The following is a 27,535-nucleotide window of genomic DNA, read 5'->3' on the forward strand; positions in this document are numbered from 1 at the left end:
CACTAATAAAACAAGATAAAAAATTATATTCTTTGCACAGTTAATGCAATTTTAAATCGGAAAGAAGGACCCTTATAAATAAAAATTTGTTGTAAAGTTTATGTTGCGCAATTTGCAAGTAACCAAATGACTTGGCAGAAATGGTACTGCTCGGTTGTTGTTGTTGATATGGAAGTGTACTACATATAAAGTGGAGGTGATTTAGGAGTTTTTCGTTTTATTTATCGTTTGCTGACGCTTAAGTGCATCTTTTACTTTTAATTGCTTAATTTCGAGCATTGTATATGGTTGTGTGTATGGGTGGGATAATTATCTGTTATTGGCAGTAATATTTGTATATAAAAATCATGGATGGAAGAAGAAAGTTTAAACATAAGGACTTTTCAAACGAAATATATAATATTCGGAATAATATTTAGTAATCAGAGTGTGGTCAACATTTCCATATACTTGTATTTTACGGTATGTTAAAAAAATAACGGAAATTTTAAGTCTAAAAAAACTTATTCAGTCGTTTGCAAACTATCAAAAATCAAAGGGGACTATTCCAATTCGAAATTATGCAGGTTCAACTATATCTTTGAGCATCTCTTAACTTTAAGTAGATTTAAGATATAATAAAAAAAGAATTATAAAAATTAAATTATAAATATTTATATTAAGCAAAGTAAATCTCTTAATTTCAATTTTCCAATGATAACATTTTTCGCAACAATTTACCACAAATGAAAATCCATTTAACCGAGCGTGTGTTCATATGAAGCGTTTTTTGAAATAATAAACATTTTTGGCGCATTCGCTACAGTTTGCTATTGTAAATGAAACGCGCAGATTAAAAACTATTATTTTACTGTTACATTTTTTTTATTCGGAAGCCACTTACGGCATTATTTTCACCACCACAAACCACTGACACTCACAAGCAATACGCTGTGGTGTTTATATCGCAGTTCATGCACTCACTCACTCACATAGCAACAATTTGAGTGTGTGTTTGAGCGTTTTATTTATGTTACACGCCAAAAATGAGCGTTTCGTTTGCTTTGTTTGCGCTCGAGGTTTGTTCGTTTTCATTTGGCTGCAGAAGTGCTGGCGCCCGCGTAACTATTGTTACATTCCTTCTCCCACTCACTGCTGGCGCTCGCTTGGTGCGGTAAATAAATGTTTCAGCGCGTGTTCGTGTGAGTTTCGGCGCGTAATTTAATGAATTTTAAATAAGTTTCAAAAAACGGTTTGGCAGCATACAGCTGTTGGCAAGCCACTCAGCGCCTGTGTCCATAATGAAGGGAGCAGCTAGGCAATTGCTTTCGCCAATTCGGGAATTAGGTGCGCCAATTTACGGTACTATTATTATGTGGGCGCCGTAAGAGTTTACGAGATTTATGCGGGCATGCATTTTTTTCGAATTAATTTTTGTAAAAACTGTGCGGAACAAAAAGGTTTTTTTGAGGTTTTTCAGGTTACTCATACGCCGTGGCACTTGATGATGTGGGTCAGCGGTCATAGTTAAGTGGCAGTTTAGTGCTAAATTTTTTGTTGTATGCTCACAAAATATGTAGATTAAGAAGACTAGTCATGGTCGAAGATGACTTTAATATTTGTTGTTGAATTGTTGGCGCAGTTTTGAGTTTTTGGAGCTTTTAATATTAAAATATCTCACGATATATAAAAAAAATAATCTCATGAGAGTCAGCTGTTTTTGTGTTTTTATTAATTGGAAATCAGCTAGCACTAATAACCGAATATCTAGAAGGTTTTGAAGATATTTTGTGCGATAAGAAATATTAATTTGGCTCCGATATCAAGATTTTATTACCAGCCATATCATCTTTAATATACTTTCTTTTACTAATTTTCTCTTGTCTTCGTCTTATAAAATTGATTGTATATTACACTGCTCTCCACCTTGAATCTTCTGTCCAAATATAAATATTTGAACTTCCATTTGCAAGTTTTCTTTTACGCAACGTTTTCATATTCCGCTAGTAATGACCACATCTCAGACCATTACAATCAAAGTGCCGTTGTAACTTTGTCCACAAACGTTCTCGCTTTACATTCAGACTCAATTTATTACTTATTACGTCCCTTACTAAATAGCAAATTTCGCCATTTCTAAATTGATTGCTCCGTTACAAAGTGGTTAAATAAATTATGCTGCCCGTAGTGGAACCGAGAGGGCAGCGGTGAAAGGGGGAAAAAGTAAGTAAACTTTCTATAAACACATATTTCCAAAGTCATTGCCTCGTACTACATAACGGTTGACTGCGAAGTTGCTTATAACGTGTAAATACATATAAGTTGGCCCGCCTCTTTTCAGTGGTGTCCAGTGTCTAAAAGAGTCTCAAATTATTTGTTGTACATTTCAGTGTCGTCCTCTCCCTCCTTGGTCGTCAACTTGTCATTGATTTTGTTGTTAAATTTTGTGTTGTTTTTATTGTCATCGTCGTCTGTCTAGTCTCCGCCTTAACCCTTATCCTTGTTCTTTCTTCAGTCGGCTGTTGCTTCTTCGTTTGTTTTTGTTTTTGTTGTAGGCTCTCTTCTTTAGGCTTGTTAAGAAGGGCGCAATTACTTGATTTCGTTCGGCTGCATACTGCTGCTATTATTGTTGTATTTTTGTTTGGTGATAAAGGAAATGATGTTATTGACCTTACCGGCCTTCAGCTTGAGGGCACACTTAAGAGAAGTGGCATTCCTTAGTACAGTGGAAGCGGCATTTACGAGCCGCCGGGCTGTGGTGTGGGCTCTTGAGGCTATGGGCGTTTTGCTGTCGCCGCCACTTGTCAATGTGATGAGAGGCAATAATTCGCGTTGAAGTCGAAATTAAATTTCCAGTGGTTGGTGTGAATTCGGAAATTTATTAATGGGCGAATTTTTGAGAAATTAATTATTTCCAAAAAAATATGTAAATGTTATATTTCAATTATTGAATGTGTGTTTAATGATTAATTTTATTTATAATATTTGAGGTAAATACCTCGAATTTGGTATAATATTTGAGGTAAATTTATTTTATTTTGGTTGAAATGAAATTTTGATTGAAAAGAGGATAATATAGATTTCAAATTGAAGGTGGCTGAGAAATTGTAAACCGTTAAAAATTTTAAATAGGGTTGCCACCTGTTAATAAATTTTAATTCAATACATTTACTTAAGGAATTTAAGAATAAAAAAATTAAATAAGGTTGCCACATGTTTACAATTTTCAAAATTAAAGTATTTAAATTTGTTTTGGCAATTAAATTGATGAAATTTTATAACCTAATATAGGCATCTAATGAATCATATATGATTTTGGAAAAGGTTTCCACTTATTTAAAACACTTAATTCTTATACTGATATAAATTGATAAAATAAATTCAACATTTATATTTCATCAATTAAATGTCTTTGCACTATCCTTCAATGGAATTTTAGTCTTCGGCAGTTAAGCTTTTCTTCTCTTCCCTGTGTTATGTCACTTTTCTTTCAATTTCCTACATTCTTTGTTCAAACTTTCGCACATATGTATTCCTTTGTGTGTGTGTGTTTAAAATTAAATTTCCGCATAGCATTTCGTACGCATCCTGAGCGCTCGCTCAGTCGCTTAACGCATTACCAACGCTTGTTTACAAAGGCAACAACACAATAGTCTCCACACTCTCGTGAGTGTAGGACATGTTCGCCGAACAAACAAGCATGTTTCCTTTAACGCTTCAACTCATTGCCACAATGGCCGTTTTGTTCATTTTGTGTGCTTTGGAGATTAAAGAGCCGGACCTGATTGTCATTGGTTTAGAGGCTCCCCTATGTGGAGTGTTGCCTACATATGATTGCAAATGAGAGTGCCATGTTGGAAAAATATGTCATGCATCAAAAGCTTTAATGAAGAAGTGTTTTCGAATAAGTTTCTTGGTATCATTTGATGGGTAAGTTGAAGTACAAATTGAATACAGAGTGAATCGAGTATTCGGTTTCAATGGAATCGGTAGATATAAGGACGATATTTCTTCATATAGCTTTAAGAAATTTGGAAACTTTAAGTCATCTAGAGGTATCTATTTGAAAAACACTCTCCTCATGTACCATCTATATACCATTGTCATGCGTACTGATTTTCATTTCCAACAAGGAACATTGCGGATTCACATCCCTTTGTGCAGTTGTCGGCCCGGAAAATGCACATAAGCACGAGTGTGTGCGGCTATAGACGTTACAAGTCGTATTTACACACTTTAAAACAACATATTATGCGCATACAACGGCTTACATAATGCTTGTGGAAAGAAAAGCGCATAGCTACATCTCTCTCATGTGAAGTTATTTAAAGTTTAACTATTTTTTTGAGTTCTTTGGCATTGCGTTCTGATCGCTTGCTGCTTGTTTCAGTGATGTTTTTCGTTTTTTGGTTCATTGTTGTTGCAACATGCCACACACTGTGCGCTTTTCGCGGATCAATGCACGCAAGCAAATTACATTTTTTACATGTCCGTGAAAATTAATTTGTCGTTGATTATTTATTGCTTTTCGATGTTGTCCTTCACGCGACATTGTCTGTCATTCTCTTATATGTGAATGTGAAAGTGTATGTGTGGTGGTGTTAGTGCTTGCAATTTGCATGGCGTGGAATAATGTCTGGCTGTGTGTGTGTCTTTATTTGATACTTTTGCAGTACGTTTTCATTAATTACAAACGCTTGAATGCAAAATCCGCTGCAGTCGTGTTAACTTTTAAATTTTATTTTTAATATTCATATATTCATTTTGTTTTTTTAAATTAACTTATTTAAATAGAAAATTAAAAATATTTTATGGCCTGTTTTTCTGTACTGTTCATACTGTGCTAATGAGTAACAATAACTAAAAAAAATATTTGTCACTTCTACTTCATGTTCTCAGTCCACCAGTGACTAGTAACTAAATGCCATCTCATACAACTATACAAACAGCCACATAACTCCATCACACTCGCTTCACAAACACAATGGTGAAGCTCTCACTCACTCAGCTGCGCCTCTTCCATGTACCGTTGTGAGCCTCCTAAACTTACACCACATAAAATTTAATCATATTTTGTTTACTCGGCCCTTTCGCTGTTTGTGCTCATGCTGCCATTTTGCCAGTGCCTGCCTTTCTTTCATCATTGCTCCAGCAACTGTGCATTTCGGTTCGCCACAGTCGTGTTTACAGTCTCGCATTCCTTTTCATGATCATTTTAAGTTTATTATTAAATGAAACCCTTTTCCTAGCTTTATACTCCATTTCTATTTGTTTAGCGGTTGTAGGAATGCCACCGAGCCGAGCGAGCACGTATGTGACCTCATACGGTCAGCACTACATGAAAAAATGCCTTTTTATCTGTCTTTAATGAAGCGATTTATTATATCTGTTTTGCCATTGTGCCTGTTTAAAACAAAATTTCATTTCTAGTATTTTTATATGTTTTATTATGAGCTTGCTCGCTGGCCATAAAGTACAAGCCAAACTTTATTGCTTTCACTCTGTTTAGCTTTTTGGCTTTTGTAAATGTTTTTTGTTAAATACATCCTTAGAAACTAGTAAATCTAAAAACAACACAATTCATTTACAAGCTACATGTTTTATTCTATCAAATATTAACTCATACATTATTCAAATCCTAAACATCTAACAATTCTATTTCTAAAACAGTTCTCAGTTCTCTTTATTTTTGTTTTCCTTGACTTTGAACGTTCTGGCCACGTCGGCACATTTCATGGTGATCGTTGAACGAATATCCTTCTCGGAGTAATTGAAGGTATTTCGAATGCAATGAATTATGTCAGACACTTTCTTGGTATCCAACTGCCCCTTTAGCATGCGTTCCTCGTAACGGAACGCGGGTGAGGGTTTGCCACTCAGCGAGTGGGTGGCCAGTGTCTGGCGATCGAAGATCAAAGCGAGCAGATTGCGTGTGGCCAGCGAAGCGCTGCACTCACGCAGCTTCTCAAAGTCAACTCTGGACACAGTAGTGCCATTCGGTCCTATCTGGACTGTATCTGAGGTCTCAGTTGGTGCTGCTACTCCAGGTGTTCCATTATTGTCATAAGTCCAGTTTTCCTCTGGTTCCTTTTTAACTACAGTCCCTAGCTGTTGTGCTCTTGCAGCTGCTTCGAATTGCTGCCTTAGCACGTGATATATGAATAGTTGGATCATAAGTAAATCGATGGGCGCTTCGGTGCGCTGCTTCTTGGCGACATTCAAAGTAGCTTCGAATTCGCGACGACGTTTCAACTGTTTGCTGGCTATGGATTCTTCACATAGAGGGCAGCGGGAGGTATTATTGCAGTAGGAACGGTCTGCCATTTTTAAGTTTTTTTCTGGAGTTCTTGGGAGTTGTTAACACGTTTGTAGATCGTACAAGTTTGATGATGAAGTGCAAAGGATCTCAGGTTTTATACCCTTTTTTTCCTATATAGTAAAAGGGTTTTTACCTGTCGAACAGGTAGAAATTTCGAAAATGTTCCTATTTTGACCTTTGTATTTTAAGGTGATCTAGAAACAGGTAGACAATCCCTAATGTGTATTGACCGCGATCGAAGGCGCGGAAATGCCACAATTCATCTTCTATTGTTCTAGAGAATCAACTATGTATTTGCAATGCTGTTTTCGTCGGAAAAACTTAAAAGTTTTCAAATTTCCGCAAAAGATGAAACAAAAGCGAATTTCTTAACCGAAAACTATGAATCAAGTAACAATGAAGTTAATTCAATTTTTTTTACCTGGTTTTGTTAGGAGCGAAAGGACAAGCGAGCATAATTAACACGCCTTACACAGAGAGAAGGTTTAGAAAAGAAAAGGAGAAAAATTTTCTTGAAATTCCAAAATTGTTTCTAAATATTTTTAGGAATAATGATTTTCTTATGGTTTTTTACAGTATCTTTCAGGATTCTAGAACAAAGAAAATAACGGAATTTTAAAATTCCACGGTTCCGACAAAACTAGAGGTCTAATGTTGTTATAAGAAATGTTGCAGTTTAAAACTAGATATTGATGAGATAAGTTCATATTTCTCGAAATTTTAATAAATTGAAGAATTTTTCAACATATGAATATATTTCCTAATTATCACTAACTACGCATATGTACGAGTATATGGCGGCTTTTCATGCGAAGAATCACAGCACAAAACTTACAAAAGCCGCATGTAACTGCTACTCACTTGTGTGTAATTAACATTAAGAGCTTTAGAAAAGATTAGTTGAGATAGTTTAGTCTTCTCTAGAATATAAATGCGCATTCATACTAATGTGCATTATTGCACAAAAATAACACACACATACATATATGAATAAATAAATAAACACTGCGCAACATGCAAGTTGTTGTTGGTTGAAGCATCTAACTCGTCAGAGCTCGCTGCCTAAAAGTATGCAATCGTTGTGAATGACTGCTTGCGAGCGCTGCTTATTAAATGCTGACGAGTTTTTGCCATGACAAGCACACACTTTGCCATTTCGGCTACCCGGTTGATGTGGTGGCAGTGTGCACCACAAGTACACATTCACATATGATTTCGTATTCTATTCCTATTCATTTGAATGCTTAAACCGCATGCTCTAACAGCCTTACAAGCGGTATTTATACCGCCAGTTTTCACATATGAATTTCTGTATAAAGCGTGTAACCATCAACATAAACGCTGTTGATTCTATGTCATTCATTCGCTTGCTCGATCCGACCAGCATAAATGCAGAAACGTTTGTTTGCTCCTCTGCTTCTTCTCCACTGTTAAAGCATATATATTTACTTGTGTATGTGTTTGTGTGTTGCATATGCAATAAATTGTTGTAAATTAATTTATTCAACTTCTAAATGAATTGCTTTTTTGAAGCGGCAGTTCGTTTGGTGTTGTTGTTGCAGCTGAAAGTTGTTCATGTGTGGCTGCACAGAGCATACACACACACATCTAAATAAATATGAACTTACAAAGGCATGCCCGCATATAAAAGCACAATATGTTGATGTAATAAATATGCAAATTGACACAAGTCGGTGTCCTTCGACTCGACTCAGCTCGGCTGGTGGCCAAGGAAGCGCAGCGTGTGTGAGACATCAGTGTTTGCATGTTCAAGCAGCTGTTGCCTTTAAAGCAGTCGAGTAAAAGATACTTTAATTGCCAATGTAATTCTCACAGAATTACTTAGTGGCAACATCTACAAAATAAAGTTTATTTAGCCTTCGTACGCATTTTATATTCCATGAAAGCTGCACTTCATTGTTCATACTCTATTTTGTGTTGATTTCAATTATCAGCTTCTCACAGCACTTTGAGTGAGCGTTTTGCAATTCAGTTGTCTGACAACAAAAAAAAAAACAAAAGCCGATTGCATGTCAAAATGTAAATGTCATTATCCTGCCGGTGTGTGTCAACAATGAGTTTGACAAGTCTTTTCGTTGAATATATCATTTGAAATTTCATATATACATATGTATATAGTCTTTTATTTAACATTACATAAAACTTTACAAAATACAATAAAACCAGATATCAATAAATTGAAAAAGCTTTTTAATAGTTCTTTCATAAATTTATTAACTTTCACTCACCTCAATGCAGAGCTTCGTAAACAATTTTCAGTAAATCGGCTGATGGATTAAGCTGCAAGAGAAGTAAAACGTGTTGTTAAAAATTGTACAAAATATGAATAAGACACTCTGAAGATTACTACAATTGAAATTTTTAATTTTATAGAGTAATTCGTAATATAAATATACTACTTGGAAAAACGATTAAAAGTTACGTATACCACACATACGGCACGGTATGAAAAAGACACATTTTTTTATGATTTATGAATTTATGAGTAGTAGCTATATATGAGAACTAAACTGCAAATATTTTAGAAGAAGAAGATACTATATATATGCATTTTTTACGTGGATTCATAAATGCTTCATAAAGTTCTCCCTCGGTTTTCCTTGGACATGTAATGTTGATGGAAATTCGATGAGTAAATAACTGCTTTTACTATTTTAAATACATTTTCCTAATACCAAGCGAATCAAAGTCCTGGTGTATGAGACTTTCACATGTCCTATGCTCGTGTTGGAGTTACAGGAATATGATGTGTGCCTGACTCATTGAAAGAGTGTTAAATATTAACATTTTATATCCAAATTATAACATTTTTTATGCCTTTTTTAATGACAAATGTTCAACCAGTGTGAAAGTTTAAAAGTGACTCTCAGCTTTCTCACTCCACTTCAAAAACGTTTTTGATATTTGAACATTTATGTATTTCGGAAAATAAGGATATATTTCAGCTGTTACAAGCTAAGTAATTAAGTTAATTTTCATATAGTATGCGCTAGAAAACCTATGTGTTTGTTATTTATTACTATTTTTTATATAATACAAACTCACTTACTATTTTTTTTTATCACACAAATTAACATAAATTTTCCACCTATCGGACAGACCCAATCGCCAGCTAACCTCATATTCTGCCACAAAGTTTATGGCATTAATATTTCCACGCCACTTTCACCGCAGAACAACCACACCCTCAACCACCTCTAGCCTCGTGCCAGGCATTCACTACAGAGTTTCTCACCCAATTTATAAATAGTACAGTGTTTGTTGGCATTGTTGGTCGTTTTCCCCAGTCCCTTTGGTGCTGCGCTCATTTCACGTTGCCGTGATTGCCCTCAGTGTTAGCTTTTGCACTGTACTACTCCACTTTCGATTCCTCTCACTCAGCTCACACGCTTCTCGCCTGCAATGCAATCGTGTTGTTAGCGTGTCGCGTCATTGGCGAGGCGAGGCGTTGACCAGAGGAGCTTAACAAATACAAATACAATAATAACTCGCAATGACTAAAACAATGGTCAATTGGTGGCGCTTCACCACTTGAGCGCTCGTTGCTCTCATTGTTTTGAATAGCACTGCTCAAATAACAAAAGCAAATTTGTTTTTGTCGCCACTTTTGCCATATTTCTGTCTAACTGTATTCTCTGCCATTCGCTTGATCCTCATTCTAATGGGCTCTTTGGAAGCAGAACAGAGAACCAGACGAAAAATGAAAATTACAAAACAAGAAGAGAGAAAGAAAAAGCAAAACATAACAGTAGGAAAATATAGTAATGAATAGCCATGGCGGCAGAAATGAATTTATAGTTTTTATCGTCGCGCAATTTCCAGTCTCACTGCTCTGCCGCCTTCCTCGCTCCCCGACTCGAGTCTCGCTTTCGAAAGTGATGTCACCTTTGCCAAGGGCGCACAAGTGGTCAGTAACACGACGAACTGTAAAATGTCAAAGTGGTTGCGGGGAGTGGTGGCCACATTGTCGTCAAAGTATAGCAGAGGATAGAGGAATGCTCCAAAAAGCTCCTGCATCAATAATCTGTTAATTGAGGTTGTGAGGATGTGACGTATTAAAAATTGCTAAATGGGATTTTGAGATATAATGTTGCAGCAATAAGATTCTTATTTTAAAGACATTTATTTACTGAATATATGTACATATATGTTTCTCATAAATATACATGAATAGATATGTAAAAGAATGAACATTTAAATTTGAATAACTACAGAGTCTTATCCCAGAAAGGTCAATGATTTTACTAATAAATTTCACGGCGATTTAAGATATTTAAAAGGTGTCATAGAGAAAAATATTCCTAAGTCAGATAGCATGTTAAGATACATATGACATCTAGTGGGATACTAATGACGTCTATTTTCCGGACCAAAATCAATATACGATACCTCGATAATAACAGTTATCGATTTAAGAGGCTACCGAGGAGACATATGCTCTGACACCTAATATTTTTTTATCTACCGATTCAAGCCTGGATAGATCCCTAAAATGAAAGACCTTGTTCGGACAAAATCTGCATAAATTCCGGTAACGTTGATCCGGTTCTAGTTGAGTTTGAATTTATTTCAATGGCAATTCATTTTCTCTCAGGGTCTAAATACACCCTTACGACAAATAATTCATATGTTATATTTCCCATATCAGCTGTTATAGTGGTTAAGTTTCGGGAAATCTGAGGAGGTAAAATCATAAAATATTTATGGAACACCCTAATATATACATATGCTATGAGAGTGTTAGTCAAACAGAGAGAAGTTGAAGTCGCTATTTCTGAACTCATTTATATGATGGCTTATATGTTCTTCGATCCCATTATTATAAACTAATTCTAATGGAGCTGAGCTTTCAATCACATTTCATTCAATTAATACAACCTAAACTGACATCTCTTTCAACTACATTTACATACATATATCCATATGTATTTATAATTATTTAATTATCCCATTTCCAACTCATACAATCCCACAGTGCCCGGTTGCCATTGACAACGTTCAGTCAACTGTAAACCTCAAAAAAAAGTTTTAATTATTTTGCATGCGAGCAACTTGCCATGCAATTTGACTTTGCGCTGTAATCGCAACAATAACAAGCGAAACAACTAGAACAATAATAACAATAACAACACAAATACCGTAATAACCCATAAGTCAAAACATTAGAGGTGCCAATGTAACAAACAAAAGTTGAAACTACTATGATGAAGATAACAACTATGCGCTTGTTGTTAGTGCTGCTGTAGTTGCAACACTTTCCGTTGCAATGTTTCGCCTTGCACTGCGGTTATATGCCACAACAATTCCACCACCAATACAGTGGACAACTGTCAGGAAACAGAAATTGTTGGCAACACATAACACGCCGAGCGCCATCAGCACACCAAGCGGTCATCAATGAAGCAATAACAAGAACAACAATATCTATGCCATAGAAAATGGTTTGTTGGAAGATAGAGTGAGTGAGTGCAGCAGGAGAGTGGTTCTGCAAGTCCAGTGGATATGAAAGTGAGGTTAAGCTTTCGAAGGAGACGGGGGTACATGCAAATTGTTGCAATCAAGTTGCTGTTGTTGTTGCAACATGCGAAGTGTTTGTTGTCGAGGTGTGTGTTTTTGTCCGTTGTTCTTTTGCCATAACGATCTGGGTTATTAGAACAGGAAGGTGAGACTAGCAAATATTCAAAGCCACAATAACAATAACAGCACAGCAGCGAAACGGGCAATCGCTTGCTGTTTGCTATTGAAAATCACTTCAATTTGACTGTGAATATTCATTTGTTGCTGTTGCTGCTCATACAAAGGGGGGGGTTTTAATTTCACAACTTTGAAAGCATAACTTTTTGAAATGCAAATAATTCATTTTTCAAGCGCCGAAAAAGAATTTATTAGCCAGTGCAATGCATCCCTGTGTCGATTTTAATTTTTTCATTTGAATGAGTGATTATTCATTTATTCACACAACAAATTTGCGTAAAAATCGACGTATTTATTGGCTAGAAAAAGCTCTGTGAAAGCGAAAGCTCAAATTACACCAACACAAATGTGCAATTTATTAGAGCGGAGGTGTGAAGTGAAAAGTGTGTTGGGTTAAAAGGGTGCAAATGAATAATATTTTGTGGCGCTTTGGCAATTCATTTAATTTTTCAATATGAGTCAGCAGCAACTGCGCACCTGTCAGTGGCGATGGCTGCTGTTGACACACCGCCGTTAAGCGCTATTCGCATAACGGAAGTTATCTAAGGAATGCTTTGTTTAATTTTGCCCACATTGTACCTGAGTGCTGTTGCCTTTTTTGGGTAAACAACTAGATATTTTTGTTTAACAAATTTAATAATAAAATTCGGGTCAATGAAAGTGTAAAAATTAACTTATTTACACTTTCTATACAAAAATAATTCACTTACGTGGTGTGTTCAGAAAATAACGGGAATTTGAATTTAAAAGTTCACAGGTTTGGAGAGACCAAATATCAATTTTTTTAGTTTTTATATATGTACATGCCCCTGAAGAAATTTATCAGCTGTCCGGGTGACTTTTTCCTATTTCCAAAAATAAAGAGAAAGAGCCTTAAGTCGTCGTCGTTTTATAAGCATACGAGAAATCGCTGGAAGAGCTAAAGGCTATCCCAAAAATCGCGTTTACGAAGTATTTCGATGATTGGAAGAAGCCCAGGAACATGTGCATAATATCAAATGGGGACTATTTTGAAATTTGTATTTTCAAAAAACGAAAATGTACGTTATATTTTTAACACACCTCGTGCATAACCAAAAATCGTTAGGTGGCATGTTAGGGTTAACTTTTAGTCTAGCCAAATTTTAAATCTCACTAAGTATAAAACAGATACATCTGGAATCATTTCCGTTCGTCATCAATGCAGACGCGCTCTCTCAGACTTGAATCAAATTGACTCAGAGCAGGTGGAAGCAGTGAACTCAGTGTTAGAGAAATATAAGAGTACGAAGAGCCACATGTGTAATGCTCTGCTCTTTGTCTTCTCAGCGCTGAGAAAGCGATCACTTTATTTTCAGAAATAAGAGCGAAGAGTTGTTTGCGTTTAACTGTAGTTTTTTTTTTGTATGCGGAATTTATAACAATTTGATTCATACAGCCAATATACAGGTAGTCATATTTATTTATCTATTATAAACATGCCGCATTGAATACAAAAGTGCGCCTAATTCAATGTAAAAATGCAATTCCCCTTTCCGATTTTGCCGGAAGACCTTGAAATTCGCGAATATAAACACATAAACATATGTACATATGCACGCCTTTATATAAACACAAATATATTGTATACAGAAAGATATATGAGAATATTCTTTTTGTTGCGCATTAATGTTAAAAACGTTAAATTGACGATCTCAACAATATATACGATATACATAGATATATGTTTGTATGTATATCCAATGAAACCAGTATCTGTTCAAGTTCGAACAGCCGCTTCGTGTGACTTGTGATTCCCAGCTGTTCGTAATGATTTTTGTGTTTATTAAGCGTCAATGCGGTTTCAAGTTTGCGTATTTAGTTGGAAATTAATTATTTTCTTCTAAATCTGCGGTAAGTTTTAATTTCCTCTAAGGTGTCTGATGACAAAGCAAATGTGAGTCTTTTAGATTTTTGAAGTCTACAGTTTATTCTACGAGGAAAATTCTTAATTTTATGATAACTGCAAGTATTATTATTATTATTGAATATTAACATATATTGATTATGAGGTACTTCAAAGGATGGTAAACAGTTATACTTCTAAATATCTTTTACGAAGTGCTTATTGCTTAAAGATGTAGTTCTTCACTAAAGAACTTGAGTATGTGTTACGCAACCCAGTACTGTACTTAAAAGATCTCGCCTAAACTAAAAATATATTTAGTACTAAAGACTAAAGACTCTCACATTTTATTTAAAGAGTTTATAGAATCAAATCTCATACAAAATATCACTGGCAACAATTAACTCCAAAAACATTTAAGTACATCTGTTCTTAATAAAATCACTCACAAATTATAATCATCTCCTATAAGAACACCAAACATATTTACAGCTAGAGTTCATCCAGATTAACTTTTCCTCCTCAACTTCAACTCAAAGGGATTTCATAGCATCGAAGTATGATTTACTTCGCAACGCTCCAATTGCTGCCGTCAAAAGTAATAATTACTTAGATTAATTTTATTGCTTCGCTAATGATGACAGCATTGATCTCCATAATAAAGCCATAAGTAATATCAAGATTACACACAAACATACGCAAACAAACAGATTTACATGGAAGACAATGCGTAGCAAATCACATCAAATCAACGAATGTCAGACAAGACAAGCGCGTTCCCCCATCATCTCCTATTTGTCTCCCATTCACGATATTTGCCACTCTTCAAAGTGTGCGCTATATGTAATGTCGCTGCCCGGCTCCCCTGTCACTGCCTACGTTTATGAGCACTCTTGGCAGGGCCACAGTGGAGGCTGGAGTTGACTGATAAGCGTGTTGCATAGTTGCTATTATTGTTGTGTTTGTTGTTGTTATTGTTGTCATGTCTATTATTGTGTGTTCATTTTTGAAGTATTTTTCATATTTTTTCTTCGTGCTTCTCAAATATGATATATAAATGACAAAGTGGCAATCAGCAGCATCGACTATATACCGTTAGACATATGTTCCAATACAAGCATACAAACACACACATACTTATATATGTAGTATATCATCACACACTCGCTGGATGCTCAACTAATGTGATTAAGTGTAAGTGGCGGAAAATGCCCGCGTTGTCACTTGAATGCCACTGCGTCATATGAAATGAGGCGTGCGGGTGGTGAGTCGTTTAGATTTCTCAATTCAAATGCAAATACAAAGCGAGGCGACAGGGAAAATGAAAATTTAATGCGCAACGCATTTTTGTACGCCATTCATTTGTGTGTTTCTATTTTTTATGTGAGTGTGTGGGAGAGTTCTTTTTATTCAGGTGCTCCTTAAGTCGGCTTATCGCAGATCAAAGCGAACTCATCAATTAAGATTTTTTTCTGGTATTTGCATTGAAATGTGTTCAATTTAATTTGAAAAAAAAAATGGAAAAATGAACTTAAGTGTAAAGAATTCTTTGTTTGAAAGAATTATCTGACTTACTTTCTTTAATAAAGTGAGTTGGATTGTTTGAATAATTTATGAATTGCATTTCTTCTGTACGTGTGAATGTCACTGAACTCTTCCTAAACAACTGGTCCTATTTAAATGAAATTTTAAAAACGTTATTTTTCAATAAAAAAAATCTTCTGAAATTCTTAAAATATTACAGCCAATATCTTCCCAAATGGATGTCGATAACTGATAACATTGCATAGTTCCAATTCGAGACCCTTTCACATACACCTACATTCTTCCGCTCCAAAAACTCGCCTTCATGTCACCACTAATGAATTAAAAGTCGCAGCTGCCGACTCTGGCTCCAGAGACCTTCATGCTGTTATAACCAGCGTTTCATTTCATTGGAACCAAACAAATCTAACGTCCCGCCCCACTTGTCATTTTAATTTGGCAGTCGGTGTCAATTCCACACATACGTCGATTCGAGCGTTGCGCTAGCACAGCTGATATCGATCGCTAAAAATTGTCGCGCCCGCCACACACCCCCGCTGCCACATATAAAATGTCTATAGAGTATCTATGGAAGTAGATGTGTACCAATGTCTGTCCGCGCGCATACACAGCATCCGTTGCCTTCGGAAGGTTAATGAGGTCTCGCCACTAATGGGGCACGGCAGTGTGGCGGCGCGCCGTCGATGGTGGAAAAATAACGGAATGTCAATGTCGTTGTCGCTGTCTGGTGCAAATGACACTTTTTAACTATTTATTCACAGCCGCGCTCTGTGACAGAGGAGGAGAGCGTGGAAATGGCGGCGACAAATGCGCGTCCCGTTTGTGACCAACTTTATCGTGTGGCCAATCTTGTAAATGTCGTAAATGAGTGAATGCTCCGTTTTACGTTTCATTTAATGGGTGAGAAAAAATATATTTATTTATTTTTTATTTGCCTTTTTATGATTGTTAAAAGTATTAGTTGTGCTGTTTGATCATAAAAATTGTTTAAATGTGTTTATTTGTTGTGGAAACTGGTAGTATATATCCATTGCTGTATGCTCAACAGATGAGCTTTAGCAGTCGAAATAAGTAAACAAATGTTATTATTCTCCTAAGTAATAAATATCCGAGCCGGTATGTTGGAGTAGCTTTTAAGTCAAGTTAAGCTTGTGCTGAAAATTCATGATATGTTGACCAACTCACTTAAGATTTGAAGTTTTAGTTCAGTTTAAATATTCATATTTTTTAGCAGAGAGTTCAAATTTATTTAAAATTATATTTACTAGAAATTAAGAAATATTTCTTAACTCATTTCGACTTAGGCTATTTTAAGAAATTATTACAGATATAGCGTACAACATCTTTTAAAATAAATTGTTAGTGTTGTTTAATTTCAAATCAATTGGATTATGACACGACATATTTCTAGTTCATCTCGATTATTATTTACTATTAATATGTATATATGTATGTACCTAAGTATATATATTAAATCTTTTTTCTGAGTATGTGTAAAAATGAACGTGAACACTTTTAAATATATTTGCTCTAAGCAACGGCATCCGCAAACAGCGATAAGCATTTCAAAATAATTTCAATGAATAAATACATGCTTTTGACCCTGAGGAAAGTTTATCAGCGCGCTACTGATTATTTGTAAAAATATTGATATTTTTCGTAATGTATTATTCAGAAATTTTAATAATTTATACCGTTATTTTTAAATTAAATTAATATATGTATGAATTTTTGATACCATGACACGAAAATAATGAGAGATTCGTCGAAAAATCCTCTTATGAAAGGTCTGTTTAGTTGAAATCTAATTTATTTATTTCTTTTATTTTCTCAATCTAATTGACCGGAGATACCGGAGAATTTGCTGTTTTGACAGAATTAAGACACACTGAGAATATTTGTAGAGTTAAGTGCAGTGTTTAGGGTTGACCTATTTTATCTGGGCAACTGGAGCACTTCATTGCCATAGATAGTGTTTTAACATCAACTTTTAGAAGTCAATGCTATTTAGAAAAAACTCCTTGGACTTCCTGTTGGGAGGTCATATTTCACGACATCTCAGTCACTTCGCAAGTTGTATCTGGTAAAATATTAGTTTCATTGATAATTCAAAACATCTTTGTGTTAAAGAGAAAAATTGTAGCATTTTATTTCCGCATTTAAAAATTCACAAAAACAACTTTATTCACTTAATTCTATAGTTTCATATATGTCTTTTTAGTTTCTTTAATGTACATGAAATAACCACTCACAAATGTTCACGCCGATAACGTCACTAAACTTAAAAGCAAATTGTTGTTGTCTTTATTTGAAATTGTCGAAAATTGCTACGAAGTCAATGCCCAGCATTGACATATAATTGAACTTGAAATGCCAACACGCTTCTCAATTTTTAACGAAATTCATTTATGAATTCATTTGGGCGCTTGTGTGCTTCGTTAGTAGAATATTTGAGAACAATTGGCTCTTCAAATGGAAATACACTTCTTTTATGGATTTTGTTTGTATCTTTCTATTAAATAATTGAATGTGTTTATTTTATATCAAAAATATAACTATAAGAACATTTTAAAAAAATTATGTAAAACATTTCTAAGTGAACTAATTTCCGCTGGTAGTTAAAATATAAACAATCATATATTTACTCATTTAGATGGAACCATTTTTTTATGTTTTCAATGAATCACTAGCTAATTAGTAATTAAGTTCCAATTGCTTTGAACTACTAGAAAAAAAAATAATTACAGAAGATGTTTGTTTTATATCTAACAAAACCATAAACAATGATTCTACATACATATATACTTATAAATATGTATATATATATTTTATGATCAAATAAACTATTCTTTTTATATTTCTTCTTCTTTTAGGTTTTATCTTTTTTTAACGCAATAGTCTGTTTCTTGAGGTTGCGATGCGCAAAAATAAATTTCTATTTGTCTTTTTGGGTAGCTGTACATAAATACACGTATACATATACACAAATGTGTTTGCTTTGCTTTTTATTAAGTGACTATATTTATTTTGGCTGTCTTCTAATTTCATAAAAAGTCATTAGAAATATGGAATTGCTTTCTAGGAATCTCCACAATATACCAATACCGGTGATTTTCTAAAAATATCAAATGCTTTTTTATAAATATTGCGAGAGTCGACTAAATAAAATATAATCGGCTTAATCGACTGGAGTCTATTCTACTATCAGTCCACACCCCACTTTGTCGAAGTATAAGTTTATGTGTATTTGAATTGAAAACCTACCAAGGTATATATATTTATGTTTACGAAACTGTTAATTATAACTAATTAAAGGAAATTCCACGCTCTTCTGTAGAAAATAATATGTAATTGATTAGTTTATATTATAATAAAACCAACAACAACAATGGTTCCACGAATTCAGAAGATCTTTAATTCTACAGAAAATGAAGATGCATATAACGGAATGAAATACAATTTTTCAAACCGGTTTTTAATTATAAAGCTGTCAAATAGAAAACTAATTTTAACAATTAATTAATGTGAAGGATGTTGTTTTTAGAGAAATGATTTTTGGACTTTTTTTTCTACAACTTTGCTCCGCCGTTTTCCAATTGATGTCTCTAGGGTCATTAAATCGCATAAATCGTTTTATATCGATCTTGGACATTTGTGTCAACATTAACCCAACAAAAATGTGTAGAGATCTGTTTGCACCCCAAACTTATTCTCAACTAAAAAAGTCACTTTTTGAGCCAAATTCTCGACATTTGCGGGAAATTTTTCTTTTTTTAATTCCAAGAAAAGTGTGGCTGAGGCTCTTCGTCATTTGTAACCGTTTTTATACAAAAAAAATCCTTAAATTAAAAAAAACGGCGGAAGCAAAGTTGTAGACCTAATATTTTATTATTTATTTAATATTCTGACCAATATTTTAGCTTTTGCATGAGGACAAGAGTTGCCATTATATTTTAAACATGATTAAATGATCACCGAGGAACCAGATAAATTCCAGCTATTAGACCCAATTTTCGACCACTTTTTGAAGCAAATCTGTTCTCTTTATGAAATGGTAAAAAATTCCTTTAATTTTTGTTTAGAAGTCGTTGTTTTAGTAGTTCAACAGAAAATCAAATAATTATTTTGGATCTGAAAACCCTAAAAAAAACAGTTTTCTAGTACTCAACCTCTGTTGCCATTCACATTGTAGCCCTTGTAGTAATTTTGTATTGTATATAACCAGTTTTCGGTCTGAGGAATTTTGTTATTTTTTAAAATATAATTGATTAATTTGCTATCCGAGTAAAATTGGAATGAAATATTCCAAGCCGTTAACTTATGTGCTTATTCAAAATGTATGCATTAATAAGAAATGTAAAATTTTGCGTTTCTTCTTCCTCCTAATTTAAAAGCTAAAATGGCATACTGAAGCAAATATGAATTTTCAATACAAATACAAGGTAACATAAACACACACGCATACAGAAGGACTTCTGATTGCTAGCAAATCTTTCCAAATGAGTAATTTCTAAACAATTTTTGGGCATTTTCTATTTCTGCTGTCTGCATGCGGACGCTTTTACGCAGACTAAGTGCAGCAAAGTAACTGAAAAGATAGTTTCCTACACACACACCCACCCATACATGAGTGATGCATATTTCAGACTCTGATTATGGATGGCTTGCTTACTCATAGGCAAACAAGTGCATGTGTGTGAGTGTACGTTGCAGAGTCATCGTCGCATTCATCGAATCACAATGCGAGCAACAGCATTTACAAACCATTTCGAAAAGTCAACATTTACTGCCGGCGGCACAGTGTGTACGCAGCCAGCCGAAGCCACAGCACAAACACTAACAAAAGCAATATTTGGCAACCACAACAACAACAGATTTCGATAGCTCAGGCTTATCAAAAGGAAAGCAAATATTTTCTATGTTTTTTTTGTTTATGTTGGTGTTTTTTTTGTACACTTATTCAACGAATATACCCGCTGAGCTGGACATTTGAGGCATTTATTTGCCAAATGCCAGCCAAATATTCGTGCGCATCCGAGTTGTGTCTCTCTGCATGTTCATTATGCGTAACTGTAGCCAAAGGGCTTTATTGTTGTTGTTGTCACTGCTGTAGGACCCGCTGGGCGGCACGTGTTCGGCCATTAGAAAATATTGAAGTTGATAAGAGCCTTTTATGGCTTTGCGAAAACATGCCTTTTTTATGCATATTCCCAGTTTTATGGCCTCCAAAGCAAAGAAATGTATGAAGCCCAGATATGACAGCGTGTTGGCAAAATGCAAGCAATGTGCGTTATATTTTTTTGTATTTAATTATTTTGTATTTTTAGTCTAACTTCTTTTCTTCCAACATTTGTGCCGCGTGGCACACTCCTGCTCTTTTACATTAAAAGCCTAAAGACTATCAAGCATCCTTCTGCATGCATCAATTGCGATTTGGTTAGCACAAAAAAAACTTGATCGAGTTCCAACCAACGGTATTTTGCCACAAACTGCCGTTAGAAAATTCTGCTCGCTGACCCCCCTTCCCTTAGAGCGTTGCGGCTCACAACTCATGCGACCACACATCCTTCAGCCATTATTTGTGTCCTTGTGGTCACAACAAGCAGCGACAGACAACACACACAAGCAGTGGTCTTTATTCATACACATCAACTATACTTGAGTGTGTGTGTGTGTTTGGTGCTCTTCTGCTCTTCAATATAATGTAATACAGCGCAAGTCAACCGCAGCCTTGCTGCCTTGCACTCGCCACACACGTGTGTGCGCCCGACACAATGTGTCCTTCAACCTTTTATTGTCTTTGTATGTCACTTCCGCAAACTGCCTCGCACTCACTAGCCGTTCTCCTCTCCAGTGTGCGCTTTTGTTGCGCTTTTCTTGGCTTGCATTACTTACCGCAAACTGAAATACATTCTGCTTTGTTTATGATGCCATTTTTGCTTCCATTTTACATAGTTTGGTTGCACACACAGATATACATTCTTGTTCGTTTCTTTCTTCTTCTTGTTTCGTTTATCTCATTTTCTAGTCTTATTCGTGTATTCGCAAAGTAATATCCTGTTTTTGCTGTTGTTGTTGTCATGCTGCGTTGCATTCGGCATTCTAGTCTAGTTCTAGTTCGAAAACACAAGTTGCCATCGTTTATAAATTCAGACGTGTGCGACAATGACATTTTATTGCAAAGCGCACTTTTCGGGAGGGGAAATTCTTCTCTCTCATCTTTGAATTTAAAATAAAGAAGACTATCTGAGAAATAAAATGTATTTGAAATTTTACCGAGATAAATTTTACTTAAGTAAATCAGAGATCCACGGAATATTTACTTATATTAATACCTATTATGAGACACCCCCCTTTTGATGACGACCCCTGCAAACGTTTTAAGGATAATGATATAAGGGCATGCACCTGGAATGTCCGGACCCTTAATTGGGAAGGTGCCTCTGCCCAGCTGGTTGATGTCCTCATACGACTTAAGGCTGACATCACCGCCATCCAAGAAGTGCGATGGACGGGACAAGGACGGAAGAAGGTGGGTCCTTGTGGTGGATGAACGTCTAGCCACAATCCGCATCAAAGCGAGGTTCTTCAACATATCGCTGATTTGCGCCCACGCCCCAACGGAAGAGAAGGACGATGTGACCAAAGATGCTTTCTATGAGCGCCTAGAACGCACCTATGAGCGCTGCCCCCGCCACGATGTAAAAGTCGTGCTTGGTGATTTTAACGCCAGGGTGGGTAAAGAAGGTGTATTTGGCACAACAGTCGGAAAATTCAGCCTCCATGACGAAACATCGCCAAACGGCCTGAGGCTGATCGACTTCGCTGGGGCCCGAAATATGGTCGTCTGTAGTACCAGATTCCAGCATAAGAAAATACATCAAGCTACTTGGCTGTCTCCTGATCGAAACACGCGGAACCAAATCGATCACGTTGTGATAGACGGAAGACATGTCTCCTGTGTTTTAGACGTGCGTACGCTCCGAGGACCAAATATAGACTCGGACCATTATCTGGTCGCAGCGAAGATACGCACCCGCCTCTGTGCAGCAAAGAATGCCCGTCAACAAACACAAGGAAGGTTCGACGTCGAAAAGCTGCAATCGCAACAGACAGCCACGAAATACTCTACTCGACTTGCACTCCTGCTCTCTGAGAGCACTCATCAGCATCTCGGTATAAGGGAACTGTGGAACGGCATCTCAAATTCACTGCGTACCGCTGCAGCCGAAACAATTGGTTTTCGGCAACGACAAAAAACAAGCTGGTACGATGAGGAGTGCCGTCTCGCAGCGGAGAGAAAACAGACTGCCTACCTCGCAACATTGCAAACGACCACAACACGTGCGGGATGGGATAGATACCGAGAGCTGAAAAGGGAAGCGAGACGCATTTGCAGACAAAAAAAGAAAGAGGCCGAAATGCGTGAGTACGAAGAGCTTGAGAAGCTGGCAGACAGAGGGAATGCTCGAAAATTTTATGAAAAAATGAAGCGACTTAACGAAGGTTTCAAGACCGGAGCATCCTCATGTAGAGACCAAGGTGGTAATCTGGTAACCGATGTCCAGGGCATACTGGGATTATGGAGGGAACACTTCTCCGACCTGCTGAATGGCAGTGAGAGTACAACACCAGGAGATGGCGAACCCGATCCCTCAATCGATGACGATGGAACAGATGTTCCATTACCCGACCATGAAGAAATTCGAATAGCAATTACCCGCTTGAAGAACAACAAAGCAGCGGGGGCCGATAGATTACCGGCAGAACTATTCAAATACGGCGGCGAAGAACTGATAAGGTGCATGCATCAGCTTCTTTGCAGAATATGGTCGGAAGAAAGCATGCCTGACGATTGGAATCTCAGTGTGCTCTGCCCAATCCATAAAAAGGGAGATCCCACAATCTGCGCCAATTACCGTGGGATCAGCCTCCTAAATATCGCATACAAGGTTCTATCGAGCGTATTGTGTGAAAGACTAAAGCCCACCGTCAACAAGCTGATTGGACCTTATCAGTGTGGCTTTAGACCTGGAAAATCGACAACTGACCAGATATTCACCATGCGCCAAATCTTGGAAAAGACCCGAGAAAAGAGGATCGACACACACCACCTTTTTGTCGATTTTAAAGCTGCTTTCGACAGCACGAAAAGGAGTTGCCTTTACGCCGCGATGTCTGGATTTGGTATCCCCGCAAAACTAATACGGCTGTGTAAATTGACGTTGAGCAACAGCAAAAGCTCCGTCATGATTGGGAAGGACCTCTCCGAGCCGTTCGATACCAGACGAGGTTTCAGACAAGGTGACTCACTATCGTGCGACTTCTTTAACCTGATGCTGGAAAAAATTATAAGAGCTGCAGAGCTAAACCGAGAAGGTACAATCTTCTACAAGAGTGTACAGCTCCTGGCGTACGCCGATGATATTGATATCATCGGAAGCAACAACCGCGCCGTTTGTTCTGCTTTTTCCCGCATGGATAAGGAGGCGAAGCGAATGGGTCTGGAGGTGAATGAGGACAAGACGAAATATCTCCTGTCATCAAACAAACAGTCGGCGCATTCGCGTCTTGGCTCCCACGTCACTGTTGACAGTCATAACTTCGAGGTCGTAGATAATTTCGTATACCTGGGAACCAGCATCAACAACACGAACAATGTCAGCCTCGAAATCCAGCGCAGAATAACTCTTGCCAACAGGTGCTACTTTGGACTGAGTAGGCAATTGAACAGTAAAGTCCTCTCTCGACGAACCAAAATCAAGCTCTACAAGTCGCTTATCATTCCCGTCCTGCTTTACGGTGCAGAAGCTTGGACGATGTCAACATCAGATGAGACGACACTAGGAGTTTTCGAGAGGAAAATTTTGCGCAAGATTTATGGTCCTCAGAACATTGGCAACGGCGAATACCGCAGACGATGGAACGATGAGCTGTACGAGTTATACGACGACATTGACATAGTTCAGCGAATAAAAAGACAGCGGCTACGCTGGCTAGGTCATGTTGTCCGAATGGACGAAAACACTCCAGCCCTGAAAGTGTTCGATGCAGTACCCGCCGGAGGAAGCCGAGGAAGGGGAAGGCCTCCACTCCGTTGGAGGGACCAGGTGGAGAGCGACCTGGTTACACTTGGGATCTCCAACTGGCGCCGAACTGCGAAGGAGAGAGACAGGTGGCGCACTATCGTCGATTCGGCTATAACCGGCTAAACGGTTGCAACGCCAATCACATACATACAATACCTATTATTTCTATAGAAGGAAGTAGTTACAGCGTAACGAATTCTCAAAAGTAAAGACAAAATTTAAATGCGTGTTCTTTTCTCGATGAAAATGTTGCCTCTTTCTAACTCAACATTATTCATATTCTACGAGGTGTGTTCAAAAAGTAACGGGAATTTTAAAATTTCCAATTGCTATAAAATCCAACTGTCAAAACTTTTTGTGCTGATATACAAGGCCCTGAAGTCCTTATTATTTAAAATTGTGCTCAAACAGGTACAATATGAAATGCACCGGTCTATTTACTTTTCTATTATTATCTATGATTATCAACATTTGAATAATGGGTGTCACTCAAATCATAATCAGCTTGTCAGTCACTTTAAATATAATTATGTAATCAATTGTCTTTCTTCTTATAACAAATGTCATTCGGAAGCACTATCCAGCGTAAAATTCTCATTTTAAACATGGAATTTCTACTTTGTTAGTGCAAGCGCTTTGATCTGGTATTTATACATCCGTTAAATCAAAGCAACATGCCAGTGAAATGCATTTATATTTATTTAATAATATGTTGTATTCACTCACTTGCAAATTTTTAATAAAAACTTCCGTTTAAGCTCATTACGAAAGCATAAAAACAAAGCGAATATTCCTGTAATACAACTCATATATGAATGTATGTTAGCAAGTCTGTCTGAATTGTTTAACTTGTTGTCTGTCATATTGAAGGTTTAACTAATTTTTGACAGCTCAATTCAAACAAAAAGGCAACTGCGACAATTTAGTTATCATATACATATATAATCTATGTATACAGCTTATATAGATACGTAAGCATTAACAAACAAGTCAAGTCACAATTACATTTTAAGTAACTGAAGTGAATCGCTGTTCTAACGATAATTACTTTGTTTTGCATTTGTTTTCGGAATGATAATGAGCTTTTAATCGCGCACAATTTTGACGTTTGTTAATGTGAATGTGTGTGAAGCAAGTGTGTGTAATATATAATAATTAGTTAGTATGTTTAGTTATAAATACTCGCATCAATTGAATCTGATAATTGAATGTGGAAAAACTGGTTTAGTAAGCGGTCTTCTTACTGAAGGAGCTTAGTTAGTTTAGTATTACACTAAGGGTATAATTAAATAAATTTGAGCAGAATATTTATGAAAATCATCTTGAAATGAAAATTGCTTCACGATAACTAATTATTCGATATTTTTCCTGAATAAATAATTCTAAAATAATTCAAAGTTTTTTTTATAGTTTTTATTGTATAAGATGAATGAAGCTCCCATCATTACCTATAGCTTTATTAATATTTGCCATTCAGAGCTGCCTAAGGAGAAAACACTTCAATTGCTTTGTCATTTGCTCAGTAAATCGTTTTTAAATAAATTAATATATATTTAAAATTCCAACACCATTTTCTCATATATTCAACTCTACGTTGCAGTTTCCAAGAGGGAAACACTTTATTTTGGCAGATAGAGTGGGCAAGTGTTAGTCATTTTCACACCGCTAATTATCAACAAACTGTGGCGACTGATTCATGCTCACAAATATAACTTCAAAAGCCTCAATTATTCATGATTATTTTATTTTCTTAAAACTAGTAAGTTAAAAAATAATTGAAAAAGTCCTCACCTTTCAAGTATTTAGCTAGTCTTAGTAGACTTATGATGCAGAGTTTACACAAATCGCGATTTCTATTGTTAAAAAATAATTAAGAATTATTATATTTAACACGCTCAACACTTAAATGCGATCGTGAAAATGAACTTGAGTAATTAAATATGCAAACTAAACGTTATTCCCGGCGCTTTACACTGAGTCACTGAGTAGCTGAGAAGCTGGTAAAAAAATATTAAATAAAAAAAATTAATAAATAACATTTTTTAATTTTATAATAATAAAATATTTATTTTACAATAAACGAAAAAATATTTTATATCAAAAAAATTTAATGTATTGTATTAAATAAAATATGTACAAAGAAAAATATTATTATTTTTAATTACTTTGATAATAAAAGAAATTATGTAGAAAAATTTTGCATAAAGAAATATAAGAAAATAATTGTATAAAAATAATATAAAATCTAAGAAATCGTTTTAAACATTCTTTATGTCGCCATATATTTTTAAAATACTAAAAATTAATTTATTTCGATTTTCCACTGCAACTAAAGGCCGCAATTAGTACTCCGCTTACGTATGATCGTTTGACTAATTGCGTTTAATTACGTCTTCCGCGTAATGAACGCCACCCACTTAACGCCAATTGGCGGCGATAGTGCTACGTAATTGAAACCAATAAAGGTGTATTACGGAGCTTGAGAGCGAGTGGCAATAACAGTAACAACAACCAACAACAAACAACTGCAGTAAAAGTGACGCAGAAATAACAATAATAGTTTGCACTTTTAAGTTTAAGTACACGAAACAATTACGCGACGCTTAAAACAAAAAAAAATAAAGAAAACTACAACAAAAGCAAATCACAAGCGAAATGATTGTTTTCGAACTTTCTGTAAATATAAACGCGAAAAGCTGAATTATTCGCGTGGCGACTCAACGCTTCAGCTGCTGCAGCGGTAACAATGAAGCTCATACGATCGCCGCCGTTTCAAATGTTGATTTCACTGAATATATAGATACATATATGTATGTGTTGTTGTTTTTAGTACGTAAGTTGTGATTTTTTTCTTAGCACACGAGCGCGCACACTGATATCCACCGCTTTGAATTATATTCGCACATTTTATTATTTTTTGGTTTTCATTGTGTTTTTGCAGCGTTGCCTCGTAAATAATTTTCAAACAGTTTTGAGATTTTTTTTTTCACCCAAAATTATTCTAATTTTACACTCTCTGAACAC

At 35.9% G+C, this 27,535-nt stretch overlaps 2 protein-coding genes and 2 long non-coding RNA genes across 9 annotated transcripts in view; all 4 read right to left on the bottom strand.

Moving 5' to 3' along the window:
- LOC105215599 (uncharacterized) overlaps positions 1–27,535 on the bottom strand; it is a 192,697-nt gene that overhangs the window by 29,200 nt on the left and 135,962 nt on the right. For 2 of the 6 annotated variants that reach the window (XM_054232264.1, XM_011189606.3), the window contains exons 2-3: positions 26,303–26,364; positions 8,548–8,599 (exon numbers count right to left, since the gene is read on the bottom strand). The exons of 3 other annotated variants lie outside the window; for them this stretch is intronic. The gene's annotated coding sequence lies outside the window, so the exon portion shown is untranslated. The remainder of the gene's footprint in view (positions 1–8,547; positions 8,600–26,302; positions 26,365–27,535) is intronic. One more of the 6 variants, XM_054232260.1, reaches the window with a different exon arrangement.
- LOC128922298 (protein insensitive-like) lies at positions 1,695–8,540 on the bottom strand. The gene has a single exon (XM_054232265.1). The coding sequence runs from the start codon at positions 6,301–6,303 to the stop codon at positions 5,653–5,655; it is 651 nt and encodes a 216-aa protein (XP_054088240.1). The 5' UTR covers positions 6,304–8,540; the 3' UTR covers positions 1,695–5,652.
- Positions 8,548–25,952, bottom strand: LOC128922300 (uncharacterized). Its single transcript, XR_008471524.1, has 2 exons — positions 24,668–25,952; positions 8,548–21,757 (listed from the first exon to the last, which is right to left on the bottom strand). It is a non-coding gene; the product is annotated as an uncharacterized LOC128922300 (long non-coding RNA).
- On the bottom strand, positions 26,388–27,088 carry LOC128922299 (uncharacterized). The gene is made up of 2 exons (XR_008471523.1): positions 26,870–27,088; positions 26,388–26,508 (listed from the first exon to the last, which is right to left on the bottom strand). It is a non-coding gene; the product is annotated as an uncharacterized LOC128922299 (long non-coding RNA).

The sequence above is a fragment of the Zeugodacus cucurbitae genome, chromosome 5, assembly GCF_028554725.1.
Source record: "Zeugodacus cucurbitae isolate PBARC_wt_2022May chromosome 5, idZeuCucr1.2, whole genome shotgun sequence".
Taxonomy (NCBI): Eukaryota; Metazoa; Arthropoda; class Insecta; order Diptera; family Tephritidae; genus Zeugodacus; species Zeugodacus cucurbitae.

Bases quoted from the DNA above. Each gene is read 5' to 3' on its own strand.
- LOC128922298 (XM_054232265.1), bottom strand. From the start codon at position 6,303: ATGGCAGACCGTTCCTACTGCAATAATACCTCCCGCTGCCCTCTATGT.